Raw genomic sequence first — 24,020 nt, forward strand, 5'->3', positions numbered from 1 at the left:
GAGATGGCACCTCACGGGCGCACCACCAATGGGACCCCTGGCTGGTACTCACCAGGTTGGCCCTGTTCTCATCATTGGTGCCATCAAGCTATAACAAACGTGTCTCAAACCCCAAAATAAAAAAGGACAGTGGATGGTGCAGTGAACACAACTTATATGTGACACAACTGACAACATTAAACATTAAACATATAAGTCACTGTGCAACTAGGACAATCAACTTTACTCTCGTTCCTTTCTTTGTTGCAAACAGTAAACACATATACAATAAAAAAGGAGAGTGTGAATACTACCTATCGATTCACACCCTACTTACAGCCGACATGTTTCATTGCCTTGGTTTCTATCAGGCAATTTCTTCAGGGCAACTCACTTTAAATGCCACTGCAAGAGACACTGATTGTCGAATGCTGTAATACAAACAAACATATATGTGGTCACCTGGTGTCCTCCCCTATATTCTGCACATCAAGCTCTATATAATGTCAAACAGCCATGCTGTATTGGTAAATGTCAATATTACCCTTCAAGCAGTTTTGCCTCTCATACCAGACAGGAGGACATTAAAATCTGGAATCCAGCCCCATAGGTGAGCGTGATCCTTTCTCCCCTTAGTGAAATTACTAAAAGGAAAAACCGGAACAAACTCAGTTATCTTGGTCTCGGAGCCGTCTCCTACCTTGTAAAATTTTGACCGTCTAAGCCAAAGTGGATTAAATGTTACCGGTGGAAGAGTAAAGGTCGGCGTCCTCTCGGCACTCGAACGCTGCCCGAGTGCAGCCCTGTTCTTTTACCGGCATCAGTGCTGATTTTCGAGTGCTGTGATTGGTCCGCGGGGTCAGGTGACTCCCGCGGCGCCCGGCTGCCGATTTTCAAGTGCTCTGATTGGTCCGCGGGGTCAGGTGACTCCCGCGATGCCCGGCTGCCGGTTTTCAGAGGGTGCAACAGGTCCGGGGGGTAAGGAAACTGCCGCAGCCATTTGTAAATGGACCTCTAGCCCTTGTAATTGTTTAAATAGTGAAGCGATGTCTGTATAATCCTGCAATGTACACAAGTTTCTTAAATATACAATGCAAGTGCGGGATTTTTAAACAAAATGTCCGAAAATCACGCATATTTTCGGTGTTAGAAGGATGATAATCGCCTGGACCTACGAGTTATTTTGAGTATTTACATAAAAATCATGGTATCTACTGATGGTAGAGACTGATTGTTTACAGGCTATTCCCAGGAGTGTTAGTGAAGTGACGACCAATTTAGGACAGTGTCTGGTCACAGTGTGACATGGTCATATTAGAGCGGTTGCCATGTTGATGTAGCACTACCAATGCTATATTACTCAGAGTTAAAATTATGAGTACCAAAGCTTATTCATCTCGGTTTAGGTGCGAGATCCATAGGACACAGGACTCGTGCTATGTTATTCACTTCTGTTGACATATTCCAGAGGTAAAAATACCCTGGCTCGGTCTACAAAGAGAAGATGTTATTTATAACTCAATCCTTAATGTACTTAATCAAAGTTTATAGATGTAACAATTTTATATGTACCCTCAATAAATGTTAATTGAAAAAGGCAATCAGAAGTAGTTATTTCAGATGGAGAGGTACCATGTGTTAAGGGGACAGTAGACTACTGCGCTCAGAAACAGCCACTCAGATAATTTAACGTAACTTGTTCCACTCCAGGAGTTCATTCAGCCCTTTCTGTTCACTTTGCTCTTGATATATCCAGCGTGCCTCCTTAGTAATTAAGCGTCTTTCCACAGACTGAACATCGCCCATCACTCTCTCCAACACTACCCACGTAAAAGTGTGTTTATTGCGGTGGCAATGTTGCACTAATTTGGTAGTCAGTTTTCCAATCCTTATTGTGCTGACATGCTCTTGAATGCGGAGTTTGATCTTCCGTGTGGTGAGTCCGATGTACTCCAACCCACATTCACATCTTAGTCTATACACCACGTTGGTAGTGTTGCAGTTACTGAAGTGATTCAGTGACTAAGTTTTTCCAGATTGAAGAGTCACGGTTGTGGATTTTTTTGTCAAGGGACACACTGAACAACTCCCACATGGGAAGTGTCCTTTAGGGATGGTAGTGTTCTCTGCTTCTGGTCGTCCGATACTTCTGGTATGAACCAGTTTGTCTTTCAGATTACTTGCTCTTCGGAAGGCAAAACGAGGTGGGGGCATCTTGAAATCCGCTGTTGATAGTAGGCACCAGTGTTTCCTAATAGACTGGCGGATCTTTGTGGCCATGGGATCATAGGTCATGACCACAGGTAGACAGTCTGACTTCTCCTTGGCTCGTGTCTCTAACAAAACCGCTCTGGGTGTATTTAGGGCTCTCTTTTGAGCTTGTTTGACTACTCTCCGAGGGTAATCGCGGGCTTCCAATTTCAAACTCAGAACTTCTGCTTGTTCCTTGTATAGTTCAGTGGATGAGCAATTTCGCCTGTACCTCAGAAATTGTCCCACAGGGAGATTGTCTCTTAATGCTCTCGGATGGTATGACCGGTACGATAGCAGTGAATTTCTATCGGTGGGCTTTTGATGCACACTTGTTCGAAAGCCCCCTCCAAATGCCTCGATATCTAGATCAAGATAAACTGCGTTTGTGTGATGATATTTCCAGGTGAAGCGGAGACTCATGTCTTGGGTATTAAGCCAATTTAAAAATTGGACCAGGGTTGCTTCTTCTCCTGTCCATAGGAGGAGCACATCAATCTGACAACAATCCCTTCAGAGGCCATATGCGCCTCTGGAGGAGATATATTGATGATGTGCTCCTCCTATGGACAGGAGAAGAAGCAACCCTGGTCCAATTTTTAAATTGGCTAAATACCCAAGACATGAGTCTCCGCTTCACCTGGAAATATCATCACACAAACGCAGTTTATCTTGATCTAGATATCGAGGCATTTTGAGGGGGCTTTCGAACAAGTGTGCATCAAAAGCCCACCAATAGAAATTCACTGCTATCGTACCGGTCATACCATCCGAGAGCATTAAGAGACAATCTCCCTGTGGGACAATTTCTGAGGTACAGGCGAAATTGCTCATCCACTGAACTATACAAGGAACAAGCAGAAGTTCTGAGTTTGAAATTGGAAGCCCGCGATTACCCTCGGAGAGTAGTCCAACAAGCTCAAAAGAGAGCCCTAAATACACCCAGAGCGGTTTTGTTAGAGACACGAGCCAAGGAGAAGTCAGACTGTCTACCTGTGGTCATGACCTATGATCCCATGGCCACAAAGATCCGCCAGTCTATTAGGAAACATTGGTCCCTACTATCAACAGCGGATTTCAAGATGCCCCCACCTCGTTTTGCCTTCCGAAGAGCAAGTAATCTGAAAGACAAACTGGTTCATACCAGAAGTATCGGACGACCAGAAGCAGAGAACACCACCATCCCTAAAGGACACTTCCCATGTGGGAGTTGTTCAGTGTGTCCCTTGACAAAAAAAAACACAACCGTGACTCTTCAATCTGGAAAAACTTGGTCACTGAATCACTTCAGTAACTGCAACACTACCAACGTGGTGTATAGACTAAGATGTGAATGTGGGTTGGAGTACATCGGACTCACCACACGGAAGATCAAACTCCGCATTCAAGAGCATGTCAGCACAATAAGGATTGGAAAACTGACTACCAAATTAGTGCAACATTGCCACCGCAATAAACACACTTTTACGTGGGTAGTGTTGGAGAGAGTGATGGGCGATGTTCAGTCTGTGGAAAGACACTTAATTACTAAGGAGGCACGCTGGATAGATCAAGAGCAAAGTGAACAGAAAGGGCTGAATGAACTCCTGGAGTGGAACAAGTTACGTAAAATTATCTGAGTGGCTGTTGCTGAGCGCAGTAGTCTACTGTCCCCTTAACACATGGTACCTCTCCATCTGAAATAACTACTTCTGATTGCCTTTTTCAATTAACATTTATTGAGGGTACATATAAAATTGTTACATCTATAAACTTTGATTAAGTACATTAAGGATTGAGATATAAATAACATCTTCTCTTTGTAGACCGAGCCAGGGTATTTTTACCTCTGGAATATGTCAACAGAAGTGAATAACATAGCACGAGTCCTGTGTCCTATGGATCTCGCACCTAAACCGAGATGAATAAGCTTTGGTACTCATAATTTTAACTCTGAGTAATATAGCATTGGTAGTGCTACATCAACATGGCAACCGCTCTAATATGACCATGTCACACTGTGACCAGACACTGTCCTAAATTGGTCGTCACTTCACTAACACTCCTGGGAATAGCCTGTAAACAATCAGTCTCTACCATCAGTAGATACTATGATTTTTATGTAAATACTCAAAATAACTCTTAGGTCCAGGCGATTATCATCCTCCTAACACCGAAAATATGCGTGATTTTCGGATATTTTGTTTAAAAATCCTGCACTTGCATTGTATATTTAAGAAACTTGTGTACATTGCAGGATTATACAGACATCGCTTCACTATTTAAACAATTACAAGGGCTAGAGGTCCATTTACAAATGGCCGCTGCAGTTTCCTTACCCCCCGGACCTGTTGCACCCTCTGAAAACCGGCAGCCGGGCGCCGCGGGAGTCACCTGACCCCGCGGACCAATCACAGCACTCGAAAATCGGCACTGATGCCGGTAAAAGAACAGGGCTGCACTCGGGCAGCGTTCGAGTGCCGAGAGGACGCCGACCTTTACTCTTCCACTGGTAACATTTAATCCACTTTGTCTTAGACGGTCAAAATTTTACAAGGTAGGAGACGGCTCCGAGACCAAGATAACTGAGTTTGTTCCGGTTTTTCCTTTTAGTAATTTCACTAAGGGGAGAAAGGATCACGCTCACCTATGGGGGCTGGATTACAGATTTTAATGTCCACCTGTCTGGTATGAGAGGCAAAACTGCTTGAAGGGTAATATTGAAATTTACCAATACAGCATGGCTGTTTGACATTACATAGAGCTTGATGTGCAGAATATAGGGGAGGACACCAGGTGACCACATATATGTTTGTTTGTATTACAGCATTCGAGAATCAGTGTCTCTTGCAGTGGCATTTAAAGTGAGTTGCCCTGAAGAAATTGCCTGATATAAACCAAGGCAATGAAACATGTCGGCTGTAAGTAGGATGTGAATCGATAGGTAGTATTCACACTCTCCTTTTTTATTGTATATGTGTTTACTGTTTGCAACAAAGAAAGGAACGAGAGTAACATTGATTGTCCTAGCTGCACAGTGACTTATATGTTTAATGTGTAATGTTGTCAGTTGTGTCACATATAAGTTGTGTTCACTGCACCATCCACTGTCCTTTTTTATTTTGGGGTTTGAGACACGTTTACGTTATAGCTTGATGGCACCAATGATGAGAACAGGGCCAACCTGGTGAGTACCAGCCAGGGGTCCCATTGGTGGTGCGCCCGTGAGGTGCCATCTCGCTTTTCACACATTTTTTGTTTGTGCTGTCCTACATGTATAGATCAGAGAGGTTGTTTTTTTAAAGAGGCAATAGACTGAAACATTTGGATTATCTTAAGATTGAAGGGATCCCCCGGGTGACGAATGTCTATCACTGATGTTTACAGACCAATAAGTAAATATTGCCACGAGAACTAGGACTGGTGTTGTTGATTGGCAAGTTGAGGTAGCCAAATTCTAAGACTTCAGGAGCCAGATCGCCAGGTTAAGCTGTTGCGGATCTGGATGCTGAATGTCGCCATGGCTCTGCGTCAAAAGCCTGGGTGTGAGGTGCAGCCTTTGATGCGGTACCACGGATAGTTCTAGAAACGCGGTGTACCATGGCTGGCGTGCCCACGTCTGGTGGCTGTGTCTGCTGAGCAGATCCGCCATCTGCTTGTCCTTGCCTCGGAGGTGTTCCGCCATGAGGAAGAAGTTCCTCTGAATGGCCCACTTCCACATGCTCTGAGCCAGATGAGACAACTGTGGAGAGTGTGTTCCTCCCTGCTTCTGTATGTAGTACATGGCAGACATGTTGTCCGTCCGGATCAACACAGCCTTGTTGCACAAGTGTACCTTGAAAGCTTTCATCGCCATGAAGATTGCCATCAGTTCCAGAAGGTTGATGTGCATTTTCTTCTGCTGTGCTGTCCATAGTCCCTGCACTGTGTAGTGGAGTACATGAGCTCCCCATCCCTGGAGAGATGCGTCCGTCGTCCGTATAATCTGTGGCACAGGCTACTGGAACAATCAGCCCTTGCAAAGGGTTTGTGGGTTCCACCAATGCAGAGAGTTGAACGCCCAACCGCTCACCAACACTAGGTCTTTTAATCGTCCTTGAGCCTGATTCCACTGACGTGCCAAGCACTCCTGAAGTGGACGCATATGTAGTCTCGCATGCAGGACTATGAAGATGCAGGAGGCCATCATGCCTATCAACTACATGAACACTTTTGCTGGAAGCGAGTGTTGAGGTCTGATTTTTTTTTATCAGCAATTGCATGCTGTTTATCCTCGCTGAATTTGGCTGAGCTTTGGCTGCCAGAGTGTTTATTGTCGCGCCCAGGTACTGTCGTACGTTGGCGGGTTGAAGATGCGACTTTGGATAATTCAGCCAGAATCCCAGATTGTGAAGAAGATGAATGGTGTGGGACATGTGGCTGGCACACTGCTGGGCCGTCTTTGCTTGAATAAGCCAGTCGTCCAGATAAGGGTAGACATGTATGTGCTGTCTTCGTAGGTGTGCTGCTACTGTCGCTAGGCACTTTGTGAATACCCTGGGTGCAGTAGTTACTCCGAAAGGAAGGACTTTGAACTGATAATGTTGATTCTGAATAGTGAACCTGAGATACCGTCTGTGTGATGGGTGTATGGGTATATGGAAATACGCATCTTTTAGATCCAGTGTTGCGAGGAAGTCTCCCTGACTGAGTAACGGCAGAACCTGCTGTAAGGTGAGCATATGAAAATGCTCTGACAGAATGCAACTGTTCAGAGGCCTGAGGTCTAGTATAGGTCTGAGAGACCCGTCTTTTTGGGTATTAAGAAATACAGAGAGTACACCCCTGAGCCTTGGTCTTCTACAGGCACGAGCTCTATGGCTCCTTTTTGCAGCATACTGACGACCTCCTGCTGCAATAAGTGTAAATGCTCTGCGGACAGAGGACGGTGTCTTGGGGGTATGTTGGGTGGAGTGGATATTAATTCCAGACAATACCCGTACTGGACAATGGCTCTCACCCACCTGTCTGTGGTGATGGGTTACCAGACCGGCAGGAACTGTTGTAGTCTCCCCCGACAGGTGTTAAGTGGTCGGGGGCAGTGACAGGGCATCACTGTTTGTTATTGACAGAGTATCTGGAATTGTTCTTTCCTCTTCCTCTGCCCTTGATGTTGTTTCCACGATATCCACCCCTGTTGTTTTTATTGTAGGTGGATTGTGTACCTCCTTTATTGTACTGTGTCTGCTGTGTGGATTGGCCTCTTGAAGGTCCTCTAGTAGTGGAGCGACGAAAGGAACCACCCCGAAACTGCTGGGACTTCAGAGCCCCCATAGACTTTGCAGTCTCGGTGTCTTTTTTTATTTTTTCAAGGGTGGTGTCAACCTCAGGTCAAAATAAGTAGTCCGGGTTAACTGGCTGATTGAGGATAGAAGTTTGTATTTCTGGCTGGAATCCCGAGATTCTTAACCAGGCATGACTCCTTAACATGACGCTAGTGTTAATGGCCCTGACTGCAGTGTCAGCTGCGTCTAGTGCGCACTTGATGGAAGCATTGGTTATAAGCTTTCCTTCTTGGATTAGTAGTTCTGCACCCTCCTAGTACTGATCTGGTAGGTGTTGCAACAGTATCTCAAGGGTATCATAATGGGACCTTTCATATCTGGCTAAGAATGCCTGAGTGTTGGCAATGTGCCAGATGTTAGCTGCCTGCGCTGCCACCCTTTTTCCTGAAGTTTCCAGTACTTTCGACTCTGTGTCAGGAGGAGGAGCATCACCTGGAGTCTGGGAGTTTGCCCTCTTATGTGCATTAGAAACAACTAATGAGTCCAATGGCAACTGTCCTCTTATATAAGTAGGGTCCACAGGGGCCGGTCTATATTTCTTTTCAATTCTTAGGTTTAATACCTTGGCCCTGGTGGTTTCCTTACAAATTTCACCAGCATGCTTAAGGACCCCTTTTAGCATGGGCAGGGTCTTGACTGTTCTTTCTGAAGTGGAAAAGGTGTCGACCGGAAAGTCTTCCTCCACAGGGTCAGCATGTAGTTGCACGTCATGGTTACTTGCCGCTCTTTCAATAACAAAAGGGGGTGGTGATGAACAGAGTGTCTGAATTGTCCCTCACCACCCCTTGTTGTAAATATTTTTGTCCACCCTAAGCGTGGAAGGGTATACTCAGATGTGAGTCCCTTGCTCATTGCACCATCAGGATTCAAGCAAGCCGGGCCGAAGAGGCTGAAATGCCAGAAACCGGTCCCCGGTAGCTTGTTTCCTTCCCAGTGTAAGAATTGGCTTTTGTAGTTTGGTTTGCCCTGTTCCCATCATGCACTGGGACAGGAACAGACTAATTTGCATACAGCCAGGTTCTGAAACTGGGATGGTGCAGTGAGCTAAAAAACGGTGTTGGATCTAGCCCTGATCTCTTGACTGGGTGAGAGTATTCTGTTTAATTCAGAGACTCTGTCCCTCACCACCCCTTGTTGTAAATATTTTTGTCCACCCTAAGCGTGGAAGGGTATACTCAGATGTGAGTCCCTTGCTCATTGCACCATCAGGATTCAAGCAAGCCGGGCCGAAGAGGCTGAAATGCCAGAAACCGGTCCCCGGTAGCTTGTTTCCTTCCCAGTGTAAGAATTGGCTTTTGTAGTTTGGTTTGCCCTGTTCCCATCATGCACTGGGACAGGAACAGACTAATTTGCATACAGCCAGGTTCTGAAACTGGGATGGTGCAGTGAGCTAAAAAACGGTGTTGGATCTAGCCCTGATCTCTTGACTGGGTGAGAGTATTCTGTTTAATTCAGAGACTCTGTCCCTCACCACCCCTTGTTGTAAATATTTTTGTCCACCCTAAGCGTGGAAGGGTATACTCAGATGTGAGTCCCTTGCTCATTGCACCATCAGGATTCAAGCAAGCCGGGCCGAAGAGGCTGAAATGCCAGAAACCGGTCCCCGGTAGCTTGTTTCCTTCCCAGTGTAAGAATTGGCTTTTGTAGTTTGGTTTGCCCTGTTCCCATCATGCACTGGGACAGGAACAGACTAATTTGCATACAGCCAGGTTCTGAAACTGGGATGGTGCAGTGAGCTAAAAAACGGTGTTGGATCTAGCCCTGATCTCTTGACTGGGTGAGAGTATTCTGTTTAATTCAGAGACTCTGTCCCTCACCACCCCTTGTTGTAAATGCTCTTTCAATAAGGGCATAAAGGCAGTAGTGTCCTCAGTGGGAAATGTTTTTACACTGTATACCTGTGTGCCAGGGGCAGTGTGCGGATCTTTTGGGTCAGCTGGGTCTGCCCATGGTTGGTTTCGATCATCGGGATCAGTGTCCACATGATAAGTGTCATCCTCATTTTCGTCATCCCCTGCATCCACATCGGAGTATGTGGGTGAAAAAGTCTGAGGTTCTTGACCATAGGATTGCAGAGGTTCCACAAGAACTGGCGATGTTGTTGAATCCCTCTTCTTTTTTAAGGGAATCCTATATGACTCCATGGGTGTTTCTGGTATGATCTTCCTTTTATATATGGACAGTCTACCAGTTTCCGAGTCGATGAACTGCCTCGACTCCTGTTCTTCAGGCTCCTCTGTAGCCTCCACTTCCATCGACACTTTTTTGATGGCTCCGATACCTTTCTTTGGTTCGAACATCTTCGGATGCACCGTCGGTGGCAACCCGAATTTGATTGGTGTTGATGCGGGCTGAACGTTTCCGACCAGCTTTGGTGTTGGGGCCTTCTTCGGCCCGACTGCTGTAGCCTTATCTTTGATGCGTTGGAGTGACTCCGACACCTCTTTGGCAATGAATGGGCTCGGATGCGTCGACTCGACAGGGTCCTTTGAGCCAGTCTTTGTCTTGACCGCAGGCCTCGACCGAAGATCGAACCCTTCTTTTGGTTCGGGCCTTTTGTGTGTGTCGACTCCCTTCGGTGTCGGCTTCGTCGGTTCGACAGCCTTGACTTTGGCCTTCGGTGCCCCAACCTTTGGCTCAATGACCTTCTTGAGCTTCTCGGTATCGACAGCCTTTTTCTGGTTCTTCGGCTCCGAGGGGTTTGAGGCCTTGGAGCTGACCAGAGTTAGCTTTACTTTCGGTTTCGGTTTTGGCAGTGATGCTATTGGTTTCGATGTCTTTGTATCGACCGATGGCAATTTCGAAACCAATGGCTCTTTATATATGTTCGAAGCCGGGCCTTTATGCAGGGCTGTTGAACGAGTCTGTGGATCTCGGGTAAGGCCTTGTGGCGATCCCTCGACCTGAGCCTTAGTGAGCGCTTCATCATCGGCCCCCGTATAACCGGTTGGGCCTAGCCCTCGCCATCTTCTATGGCCCCAAGGGACTCTGCGTCGTCTCCTACCTCCTCGACGACGTTTTCGTCTTCTTCTAACACCTCTTAGTCTTCGGCGTCATACTCGGAGTCATGGCCGAAGCCGAATCAGAGTGTTCTTCTTGATCCTCCAGATAAACTACCTCTTCGTCTTCGGTCCCGAAGATGTTTTCTGGAACAGGCGCTGATCTCTGCGACTCCAACCGAGCCGCGCGTCGAATCCGAAGAGTTTTCTTCGACCTGAACCGGGCACAGGCCATACAGTTGGCTTCGTTGTGATCCGGGGACAGGCACTTGTTGCACACCGGGTGGACATCGATGTGCGGGTATTTTGCATTACAAAGAGGACACCTTTTAAATGGGCTTCTTTCCATCGAAGATTGGGTCGAAAGTGGAAGAAAAGCCATCTGATTCCTCGATGTCCTCTCGACGGAAAGGTATCGGCACCGAACGAAACAATACCGACGCTGTTGAAAGCCTTTTGGCTTCATAGAAAGTTTTCCTAACTTGAGCTAAGATAGTAACATTCCAACCCAATGGCGGAAAAAAACAATCTGAGGATGGAGAGGATGCCCATGCGCACTGTAGTCCAGGGGAGGAGCCACCTATCTTGTGATACTTCGAAGACTCTTCCAGGACAACAATGTGCAATCATCCGGACCCAACACTAGGCGGCGATCTATGCACAGATATGAATTCAGCAGCCCACATGCCTCGAACCAGCTGTTTTCAATGAGGACACCTTTTCGAATTGAAATTCTTCAGGTGAAAGGTTTTCTCGAGCTCCTGAACGAGTTGGTGCTTTATTGGATTGGTTGCAGACTTTCCATCAAATAATGCATTTGTTGGAGGATCATGCAGTAGAATGTCCTTGAAAAATTCGCCCCTTTCTTTTGTTATATTCATCTCTCTATATGCGTGCGAAAGTTGTTTTTTTCGTAACCTGTTTTGTAGTGGTCCGTTGGACGAAACTCTTACTACGGTAATTAAAGAGTGGAAGTTTAGCTTTCGTGATTATGCAGAACAGTTTTTTCTCTTTCTATACAAATCGCTCCTATTTCAGTTCTGCGTATAGTTCTGATCCATGTTTTAGAACATCTATTAGATGTGTCTTTATATCGGTATCCACATATTGTTTGGTAACGAAGTTGTGTAGTCACACCGGCTCAGTGTTTTCAAAGGGGTTTTCTTGCTGCTGCATAAAATGAAGGCAACATGTTTATTAAAATATGCCCCTCTTTTTCCACAAGTTCGCGGTGATGAACTGTTTCAAAATGGTCCATTAATTTTGTGCTTATCTCTCTGAAAATATTGCACATAGAAAGGACTTTGTGATACTTAAGCTGCTACTGAGCAACATATTCACTTTTGTGTATCTGACCAACAATGACCTTGTAGCTTTTCTGTGATCTCAGGATTGCATGTTCCAGATTCATATCTGGAGCCACAGCACTGAACCTTCCCTTTCTATTTTTCACCACAAAATGTCTTTGGATGAATTTTCTGTAGTGGTATGGTTTTTCCACCTTTACAAATTCCAGGACCCATATTTCAAGTAGTTTATGCAATTGCATTTGCGAAACACAGTAATCAGTGACTCCACATCACCCTCCCAATCAGAATGTACCAAGCTTTTCACTAGAACTATCATGTATAAAACATTTCCCCAGTACTTGCAAAGTTCTGATTTTCTTTTACATCTTTTGACAAACTCTACAAACTTTGTTTTCAGGTTTTTTGATTTTTAACCTAGTGTATTAAACATTGCCTGCCTTTGCACTATTCCATTTGCACGAAGTGCATTCTGTACCTTGTTCACTTCTGAGATAAGAGGAGCAAAACCTAATTTGGCATTCTTGTTTCAGAAAGCTTTCCAATGCAATGTTTCTATAGCCGGAGATATGATGGAGCATACCTTGTAACAAACAATCATAAAGAATTCATCAAGAATTCTCCTTAATACTGGCTGGAGAGTTTTGCCTTTAAAGATTTTAGCCTCAATAAGTGCATCGTCGGTGCCACATCCACGGAGATAAACTCCTGCACTCTGCATCACAACTTTAGTTAGGTGTAGAACACCAATCCTTAGATAAAGATAATCACATTTTACTGAACTGCTCATAAAAATGTCAGCTACAACACGGAAAACACCATCGCTGAAAACTGGCAGGCTAGGCTGGTCTTCAAGCTGAGAACGCGCACTTTGGACAGAAAAAATTGTAGTTTGTACCTGGAGATGTTATTACTGGTAAAACCCCAACCTTTGTCAGGGGGACAATATTCTGAGAGATCAGAGCATCAATTCCTGCCCATGGAGGAACTGGCATTTCTTCATCCTTCAGTCCGCACATAATAAGAGATATGATAAATTCTGTTAAATCAGCTTTGCAGACCGCAGCATCAGGTAGAAGATCCTTGTCTTCAGTCACTTTGAAACTTTCTATTAGACTTGGACATGTTGATGACTTGTAGTAATTTTGCACACAGTTTATCAAGGCGAGAGAGAGGACTAGGTAGCTAGTCCGTATCAACAGGTATTATATGTTAATCAGAGAGGAAAGCCTATTTGTGAAAGGTACAGGACTCAGGACTGTATGACAAAGTTGAAACCATTAGGTTTCTTCATGAAGCCCTCACCCACCAACCTAGTTGGTGGCATATTTCATCATCGGACCCTCCCAGTGACACAGAGTGTGTCCCGGGTGTGCTACTACGCCTGGATACAGCAGAGCTGGCATGCTGCAGTGTGGGTGACATGAAAGTGAGATTTAAAAAGGCTAAACAGTGATCCCTGTACCCGAGAGGATAATTAATCTTTAATATCTGGGCCTCTGTTAGCATTAAAAAAGGAAAGTGGATGTGATTGGAGTATATATTAGGACCTCCTACATCCAGGAGTGGTCCACATGTTTCAGCCAGGCCTTTGTAGTAAAACTGGCTTTCCTCAGGACCATGGAATAAGTGATGGTGCAATCTATACTTAAGTGAGTGATTGTAAATATGTGAAGCACTCGCTAAGGTGCTATATATGTGGGAGGGGGATTCCATCTCCAACACATTACACATACAACACGTATGACAGACAAACACAGAAAAAAAGTCTAGCATGGTTGCTTGGATCACAAATAATCGTAATTGCCGATGGTAAGGTGTAGTGTAAACGATAAAACGCGGCAAAAGGTACAATCGTACTTAATGTATCCACTACTTACCTGTGTGTGTGCTTATGTCTCTTCGCCCACCACAAACAAACGGATACTCAGCTAATCTCACTATAACCGCACCACCAGTACGGTTACACCTTTTGCCGCATTTTATCGTTTACACTGCATCTAAGCAACCATGCTAAAGACTCTTTTTCTGTATGTTTGTCTGTCATAGCATGGAGCACATTTTTCTTTGTTGAAGGAGTCCTCGGATTTTGTAGTTAGGTTTGGGTGGTTAGGGCAATTGTTCTCTAGTGGAAATTTGAATATGGTTGCTTTCATTTTGTTTCTTGAACAGAAAAGATGGCTTTCTTTGCCTACCTTTTGGTATGGTGTTTATGCTTGAGAGCAGTTTGTGAACAGAATCCATGGCTGTGGTGGGTTAATGTTACCAAATGGTATGAAGTGTTGATTATATTAAAGCAGTGGCATTTTATGTGTAAAGGTTCGTGAACACTATGCTGGGTTATGACAACGAGTTTATAGGGTAGGGCTGAGAAGCTTTCTGTGATATTTTTGCTGGGTCTGGTTGACTACTGTATGAAATCATTTTGTAAATGTTGGGCCAGGTCTCTCTGCAGAGTCCTATGACTTTGAAGAGATAACTTAGGGGCCTTGATGAGCATGGTATTGCCGAGGCTTTTGTGGCCAGATCTCCAGCTCTTCTAGATGATCCTAAATGAAAGTGTAGCTATATGGCACCATGTAAACAAAGGATGAGGAGTTGGCTAGCCAGGACTTGGTGATTAGAAAGAAGTTCACGCGGAGGAGTAACCATTGTCTGCTTTTGACCTTTTACCTCAACACCCAGGCGAGAGGCTTTAAACTCATATGCTCAGCTATAAATGGGAACGTTTCAGGTATGCTTGAATAATTGCAACTAGCTAAATGAAAGCAGAGTGGTTATGCCATGTATGCTTGAAGGCTGTTTCGTGGCAGAAGCCTGGTTTTGCAGTACATATCACTATGGAAAAAAAACACAGGTGGTGTAGTCATCAGTTGGCGATAGAGTGCATAGTTAACAAGTAAGAAAGTTGGACATCACATCCAGAAGAGCACACACTAAACAAGGACAGAACAGAAGAACAGAAGCAGAGGAAAATATATACAAGGATGTACTATGTGTTCCTCAAGGCTCATCCCCAAGTCCGACACTTTTCAATATCTACGTGTTGGACTTAGCTAGGGTTATTAAAAACTACCGGATGAGCCTAACCACATATGCCGACGACACCCAGTTGGTGCTTGCCATCAAGAACGATGGAGAAGAGGTGGCGGCTCGGTTTCAGGAAGGCATGTTGGCAATCAAGGAGTGGATGGCTGGAAACTGCTTAAGACTCAATTCAGAGAAGACTGAGGTAATTATCTTCGGAAAGTTATCTCCTTTGTGGTCTTCCGTCTGGTGGCCCCCATCACTTGGAGCCCTACCAACCCCTGTTCATAAGGTTAGGAATTTAGGGATAATCTTCGACGAAAAGCTGAATTTTGCTAACCATGCCAATCAGATAGCATCTTCTGCCTTCCACAAACTCAGACTCTTAAGAAAAATCTTACCATTTCTTCCAGATAATGCGAGGAAAACGGTGGTGAGCTCCTTGGTACTTTCATCCTTGGACTACTGCAATGGATTATTTGCGAATGCTCAATCTCGGGTGGTGGCCAAATTACAACTTATCCAAAACGCAGCAGCAAGGCTACTGTCAGGCACCCCCAAATTCAAACCCATTCAGCAAGTAATCAGGAACTACCACTGGCTAACTAAGAAATCGGATCAGATTTAAAACTCTATGCCTCACCTTTAAAGCATTACATGGTCTCGGCCCGGTGTTTCTCAAACAGAAGCTTATCTTCTAACAACCCAATAGATCACTTAGATCTGAACATCTACACCAACTGACAGTGCCACGGACCAGGACTGTTACTTGGGGCGACAGATGTTTCAAAAAACACCGCCGCCAGACTCTGGAATATTCTTCCGATGGTGATAAGATCTACCCCTTCACTGTTTCAGTTTAGAAAGCTGCTGAAAACTTGATTGTTTGACCAATAACCTATTTGTTCACTGTACCACTTTTGAAGTTTGATAATGTTCTTATTGAGATAATAAGCTGAGTTACAGCGCCAAGACACCCACGGGTAAAAGTCGCGCTTTACAAATCTTAAAAATAAAATAAATAAATAAATAAATGCACATAACATGTCAATTTAAGCAGTTCTCTATCCAACAATGCGTACCCTGCATCACAGCCATCACAGAGAAGTAGGCGGTCCTCTCTGTCACACCGCCCACACACCTCACAGTTGGTTGAATCGTCATCTTCTGCATCTTCCGCTGCATGATTCTCAACAGGAACCTGTAATAAAATAAGCAGATTCACATTTGTTCATAAAGCACAGATGGGAGAATGTGATTAACTGGGCATCTACTAGGTACTACTTACAAAACAGTCTTTAAGAAACACAGTCAGAATGATCAACCGAACTTTGATCAGTACCAGTATACAACAGTAGGACAACCACCGCGTTTGTCCATCAAATAAAAAATAAAACCTTTGATATTAAATGAATTCAGGAGTTTTTAGTAGGATACTGGAAGTAAACAGCAGCCTCATAGTTAATCTGGAAGTCAAAATGTTGATCTATTTTTTGTATTATCACTCTTCTGATGCAGATTCAAAGACGAGAAAGAACATTGGTGACAATTTGTGTTTTGAACTATAAAAATGCAAAGAATCATCTCAGTGTTGTCTTTTTTACTCTTAAGTCTGCATTATAGACACCTGGAGACAGCTCAGTGCATGTAGAGAAACGGTCAAAAGTGCTTTGGTAAAGGTGTTACATTACTACACAAGACAAAAGGAACTTTGACCAAAATTTGCATTAGGATTTAGTGTCCAAGGCCTTCCCTGAAAGAGAGCTGTTTGAGGGCAATGGGAGTAAGTGCACTGGCGGTAGCTTAGAGAAGTAAATGACCGCTCCAAAGATTTGAGGGTGGGTTAACCCAGGGAAAAACATACATCCATGGTATCTCAGACGTGTAATCAGCTAGCTTATGAAAGAAAAGCGGATGCCATCTCAGAACTTGAGTTGCAGAAATCTTTAAATCTAAATGAAAGAATTAATTATCCTTGCTGCTAGCTCATTCTACACACTGCTCTTAGCAGAGTCACCTTTAAATCGACTTTCTTAAAACATAGTTCATTTCAAGAAGGATGCCACATATGAGCTCACGTTTCTTCTAGAAAAGAAACGGCATTGCCAAAGTCTGTTGTTTTCACAGGCAAGTAGTATTGTTGTTATTGATGCTGGTTTCTGTACTGCATTACATTTTCAGTTACTAGTAGCCGAGAAGAGGAATATGTTGCATTAGCAGGAGGCAACAAAAAAGGAGACCTGCCCTACTTTAAAATCTATCTATCCATGTGTACTTTTTATTATACAATTTCTTTTTTCATATGGCGAAATTTGAAGTATAAGATGCCACATATAAAATCATAAAACATTTTAGGAGAATCGCCCCAGCTACGAAAACTCAGCCTCACAAAAATGGTTACTCACTCAAGATGCGGTGAAACTCTGCCTTACCAATGCATGAACACAACGCCACGGCAGGCCAGCACCTGATTGGATGCAATAACCTGCTCTGCGTGATGCATTCACCTCAGTGAGACAAGCATTAAGTTCAATTATCAAGATGCTTTCGCAATGCTCTAAAGCAAACCCTAATGCAGTGCATTCCTCTATCAAACTATTAAACACATTTTGAGACTTACAAGCATCACAATGTTTTGGGAATACTGACATTGTCGGAAGAATCAGAAGAGAAGAGCTTCTAAATTAATTTATTGGTAATTATTTACAGCGCTTTTTTGGTCTAAGCAAGCCCATGCTTTTTAAATGCCCAAAATAAACAGAGTAGGCATTGGGTCGACCTCTCCCTAGTTAAGTACTGCCACCAGAGGTGCATCCACGGTGGACATATTTGAAAGTATGTTTTTAAAGCATAGGAAAATACGTTTAAAGATGCCGGCTATGCATGCAGACTCAAGAGTAGGCATTGTGGAATGATTACAGTGCAACGTGGTGAAACGTAGCTCAGTTAGCAGACCAGGGGCGGTGGAGGAGGGAGGAGCAGGAATCGAGAGAGGGAGTGAAAATAGTCGCACAAATGCACTACAATAAAAGATATGAAGTCTGCAATGAAAGAATACATGACAGTAAATACAAAAACAATATGACACTTAAATGCTCCTGATTGAGACAAACACAAGAATAGAGTGGAAATTCCTCAAATCAGGAGAAGGGAAGCAGAGACAAGAAAGCCATCAAACTATGGGTAAGGGGCTGACCCAAAGTTTACTTTAAGTATTATATTGTTCACAATAGGTCTACAACACATGAATTAAGCTACCTGCAGGTAAGACCTAAAAAAGACACTGAATCAAAAGGAAAACGTATTGCCCAAATAAAGTATTAGCCAACCAATCATAGCATTGAAGCGCACTTTTTAGGTGGAATCAGTGCTTAAGCAGCTCATCTACTGCCCCGTACGATATGCTGTGCTCGAAGGACGCAAACGTTGATTAACAACTAAACAAACCTTATTGAGGAAGATGACGTATCTTAAACACCTTTTATGTATTTCTTTGTTTTATCTATACATGGGTTTGATTAAACAAAGGTCACAAAACTAAAATTACATCTCTCAAGGCCAGACTGAAAAATTGTGGACCTGTTGCCAACCTGTGAAAAGCAGGGCCCAAGTTTGAATTTCAGCTTTGCGAATTCAGTTTATGTGATCCTAATCTAATATTTTAATATGTCTGTGCCTCAACCTTCTTTTTCCTAAACTTGTGAGCATCTAGAAATAAGTAATTTGTTAAAGAATGATGATTCTAAAATGGATGAGTTCATCCAAATTCTGTACCCTCATCTAAGGAGCCCCTTCTTTTTCCAGATTAATCCTTAGTCCCTCTAGATTACCTGCTTTAGCCTCTCAAAACAGAAAATGGTATAACTGCATTGTCTTCAGTGGTGGCTGCTGGCAGTTCAAATGGTATTGTAGACCTAGTTTTTACATCTAGTACTGTGCTGACATTTAAATCGCACTACTCCAGACAGGTTGCTTTACTAAACGAGCAACATGCTAAGTATGAATACTCAATATTAGTTATTAGGTATAACTAGAAATAAGGATAATCATGTTATTGTAAAGTAACACCTTCCCAGACCAGTGGCAGCCTACCATTCTAGGAATGTGTGGAGAGATGGGTTGGAATTTGGCTCGGAGTCCATGCAAAGTGATTTATGTCTTGCACAAGTAACCAGGGAGATGCTCTCAGCTTGTCTTCAGATGTATAACTTAGCAATGTGATGGATCATTTGTGGGAAAGACGGTAGAGCAGGTTAGAGTTGTGCTGGCTGCAGCATCGATTAGATCTGCAGATCTCTAAAGGTTTCAGGGCTTTGTGTCCTCGTATGGCTGTCCACTTTAGGTGTGGCTTCAGAGGGTGTGTCAAGTGTGAGAGGGGAGGGAAGCTGGACACTGGAGATCTACCTCTATGACTTGCATGACTGACCCAACGACAGATTATGGTAGAAAGAAAAGTTGCTTACCTTTGGTGACAATATTTGTGGTGGACATGCAATCTCCCTGCAGATTACTCACCTTTAAATATCTGAGGGGCAGAAACCTTTGCACTAGCTCATGGTGCCCGTAGGTGGCGGGGATTCCCTCTTGACGTCAGAGGTGGAATTGCAGTGATGTCACTAGAGCTACAAAGTATCCACCTCAGTGCCCCGATGTGCATACCAAACTTTTTTTTTTTTTTAACCGAGTCTTTTGAGATGGTATAGGTGTAATGCAACATCTTCATCTCTCTCAAGAAATTTGCAGGTCGATTGAGTAGCCACCCAAAAGAATATTACTATTTAGACAGCGAATATGAAAGGGACGTAAAAGAATATCCAATAAAACTGAGCGGGCAAATTATCCAACTTTCTTCACCTCAGAATCCAAACAATAGTGTTTGAGGAGATGTGAACAGATACCCATGTCACAGCCATACTAATACCTTTTATTGAAAGCGCCCGTCTCTCTCTTCTCTGCACTCTGGTGAAACTAAGAACGCACAATTGACTGAGTGAAATAGGTGTCTATTGTTTTCACACAACTCTAGAGATTTACTCTTATTGTGAGGGAGCAAAGTTGTCATGTTATATGGTTGTCGGAAGCTAATCCCTTCTTGTCTATCCAGGGAGGTTAAACTCCTCCTCGTTTATTCAAGAAAGTTTCTAGTGACCTCTGAGCTAGCTGGCAAACCTTAAGTCTAATATAGTCAGTAGAGACCTAGTCGACCTCAGTCCTTCGTCTACACTGCTGAATATATTATTCCAATGCGCAGAGCCTATGGGGAATATAGGAACGACACTACATGGCGCCCAATGTTTGGTAAGGCGATAATCTAACGCAAGACACTAGAGTAACTCAGTCGTGCTTTTCACACAGACCCCTTTCTCCTGTAAAAACTCCAATAGACGTCTGGAGTGGGTGAAAGGTTAATATCCGCCGGAACTTAGGAGGATGAGAATCCTATGTATTAGTTCTTGGTTTAGTCAATGTTGAAGGATACAGTGTTCCAAAATATTGTGCACCTAATCATTTGTCTCCTTGAAAGTAATTCTGCAACAGAAAAACTTTCAGTCAGCAAAATGACAGAAAGTGATGACGACAGGGAGCGAGTAAAACTAGCAGCTAAACTCCTAGAGGAGGACACGAGTCTCCTAAAGGCAGAACCGAATGCAATACTCATTCCGGTCAATCTAAGAAGAACTATAACTCAAACTTATAGAAAATGGACTGACATCACAAGGTGGTACAGTCATATTCGTGATAGAGGCACACGAATATCGGCAAACAGAAGTATTCTATTCATGGATAAACTTTCCAGCAGCAAACGCTGTAACACCCGAATTCTACTATTACAAAATAGAGGAACCTCCGGATGAATACACTCCTTTCGAGGATGTTGAAATCCCACTAAATTACCAAGAGCATCTGCTCTGGTTTAAAGGCGCCCTAAAACATAATGATCACATCACCAGGCTCGGTCCACTAGGTAGACCAAGAGCAACGTGGCCGGTTCTAGCCAGCTACACACCACATCGAGACATTGAAAAAATGTCAAGTGAAGAACTCTTAGTTAAAATAAAAGAATTAAAGGCATATAGAGAGTTAGTTCAATTGGCAATGGAGGATATAACTTACCTCCAAAAATTGAAAGAAACAGATATAGCAGACCAACCAATTGAATTTGCCAGAATCATAGAAAAATCCTATGAAGAACTAGGTAGAGATAGTTTGGATGGGAAACCGGTAAAACCCCAACTACTTGAAAATCCTGAAAAGATATTTATTAAAAATAATCTAAACACTCCAAAAAAAAGCTGGGATGGAAATAAACAATCCACTCCCAAAGAAAAAAGATTCCAGTCCAGAGGAAGGTCTCCTCGGTGGAGGGAAAGAACTCCGAACCGAGAACACAAGTCTCCCCAAAGGGAGCCCTCTGAAAAAAGATACAACCTTAGAAATAGGGATAATTTGAAAAAGCCTGATAGATATCAAGATATTGATACACGTCCCTCTCGATCTTTTCAGACTTCCTCGCAGAAATCGGAAAGAAGAGGACGGTGAGAACACAGGGAAGAGCACGTCAAGTCCAAAGACAAGGAACCTGCTCAAAGTAAAAAATAACAATTTCCAAGAAAGAAGGTAGCAAGTCTAAAATAATCAAACATGCCGAGGATACTGAGGACACAGCTGAAAAACGGAGAATGGGCCCAGACAATGCTAGACAGCGCAGCAGAAGTGACCATAGCTCGCAAGATCCTGATTAATCATCTGGAGACAGTGGACACGAATGAATACATTCAGGTGGAAACGGCAGATACCAGAGTTAGCGAACCTCATAAAATATACAAAATAACATTGCGTATAGAGGGAGATAAGACTAGGAAGGTAAGGGGTCTGTTTTGGGATAACCTCTCAAAAGGCTATGACATCCTATTAGCTGAGAAAGACTGGCCACCAGAGTTTGTCAGGGAGTGCCCTCATGGCGAAGAAATGATTATGCCTGCCTTCTCAAATCATATTCCAATACATAGAAAATACATATATGCGAGAAAATGAGCAGTAGCTCAAGCACCTGCATTATATAAGAATCATGTAGGATGGGATGAGGACTCTCCTCCTCACAAAATCCAGTTAAAATGTCAATCAGCTGCACAAAGACAGTACCCAATTAAGCAAGAAGCTAAAAAACAGGTCAGGGAGATCTTAGATCAACTTGAATACCAAGGGGTGATTGAAACATGCACCTCTCAAATGAACAATCCTTTGTTTCCTGTCTCCAAATCAGATGATTCATATCGTCTAGTCTTGGACTACAGACACCTAAACTCAAGTTGCAAGACATTTGCGGTACAAAATTCACACAGTGCAGCACTAATGAATAACATCATTCGCAAAAAATACAAAACAACATTAGACATTTCTAATGGATTCTTTTGTCAAAATATTGCACCGGAAAGCAGGTATTCAACCGCTTTCTCAATAATGGGGTCACAGAAAAATTTCTGTCGACTCCCACAGGGATTCAAGAATAGCCCAGGATTTTTCTCAGCAAGAGTACCAGAGTTACTACAAATATATGATGACGAGGCATTATCTTATGTCGATGACATCTATCTCACAGATGATGACCTGGATACTCAATTGAAAAGAGTTAACACCATAATACTTGGGTTCGCAGCAGAGGGTTACAAATTCAACTTTAAAAAGTCACGAATTGCCCATCTAACTGTCCAATTTTCAGGATATGAATTATCAAGTGAAGGCAAAAGCCTAGCAGACAACTTCTTAGAGAAGTGCGCTGTAATCCAAGCACCAAAAACGCTGAAGAACTTACAATCGATAGAAGGTTTCCTGAATTTCGGAAGAACTTACATTCTAAATTATGCAGAGAGGATTAAACCTCTCTATGAATTAATAAAACCTGATTTTAAACCAATCAATTGGACTCAAACACACAAATTTGAAGGTCATTGCAAACAGACATGTTAGCTAAAACAAAATTGGAAACTCGCGACAATACACGCAACCTTGTAATCAGAGTCATCCCAGGAAGATGCGGATTCACGTACCTGACCTCTAATGAGGGAGAAACTGTACCAATAGCTTACAAATCACATTTGTACTTAGAAGCTGAATAAACATTCAGTCTTACAGAAAATATTGTAAATGCGGTTCAGACTGCTGTAGCAAAAGAAAGAGCCCAAGGCAAAGGAATAACTGTTTTTACAGCAGAATCAGCCTTTGAGGCGTTATTCAGCCCAGTTAATTTAAAAACGGTGGCACTAGATCCAAAATGGATACAGTGGGAAAATTCTCTTGCTGCAGAAGACGTGAAATACTATTTTGTCCCGAACATGAAAAAACTGAAGGATCTGAATTATGAAGAAGAATATCCTCTGCCAATCGAAATTCTGCCTCTCCAACAGTATTCTTGTATAATCTATACGGACAGATTTGTACAACATTACGATGTGGATAATAAATCCTACAATGCAGCATGCGCGATTGTTAAAGGTCGCTGGCGCTGTGGTAAATTCAGACCAAAAATAACAAAAACTGAATCACTGGGAAACTGTTCGGCTCAGCGAGCTGGAATCAGATCTTTAAAGATGGCGCTTGAAAATGCCGATCGTGAATTCCGACACTAATAGTGTGCGATTCGCATTTCTGAGTCAAATCTTACAATAATGACTTGCAGAATTGGGTTCAAAACGATTACAAAGATGACACAGGTGCCACAATAAAGCATAAGATACTTTGGGAACAGGTAGTTCTTTTGCAGAAAGAACTACGAAAGACTCACGTGATACATACACTGAGTCATCAACGTGATGGCGTTCACTTTGCAGGGAATTCATTGGCTAATACAGCCACAGCGGAAGCAACTCAACCGGCTTCCGTAGCCACAAAAAAGCGTTCAGAAAAATACATAGACGGGTAAACCATGCTGGCGGTAAAAACGTCTTCAAAAGGCGACTTTGCAGCACTACCCGTGAACTATCCACTCAATTATACATACGTAATTGACGCAAACTCCGTTCCTTTTGCTCGAATCCCTGGAGTGAGGGATAGAGTAATTCCAAACACGAACAGGAGAGTCTTATTAATAGCAGAAGCACACATGGGTGAAGGTCCGAGGCACAAACAGATCAAAGGATCTCTGAAAGAATTACAAT

At 43.3% G+C, this 24,020-nt stretch overlaps 1 protein-coding gene across 2 annotated transcripts in view; it reads right to left on the reverse strand.

Annotated features, from left to right (window-relative positions):
* The window catches only part of PHRF1 (PHD and ring finger domains 1), a 557,508-nt gene that overhangs the window by 361,246 nt on the left and 172,242 nt on the right, over positions 1-24,020 (reverse strand). For both annotated transcript variants that reach the window (XM_086957804.1, XM_086957803.1), the window contains exon 6: positions 15,948-16,066. In XM_086957804.1, the coding sequence (XP_086813930.1) occupies positions 15,948-16,066 (119 nt within the window). The remainder of the gene's footprint in view (positions 1-15,947; positions 16,067-24,020) is intronic.

Source organism: Lissotriton vulgaris, chromosome 2_1 (genome assembly GCF_964263255.1).
Source record: "Lissotriton vulgaris chromosome 2_1, aLisVul1.2, whole genome shotgun sequence".
NCBI lineage: Eukaryota > Metazoa > Chordata > Amphibia > Caudata > Salamandridae > Lissotriton > Lissotriton vulgaris.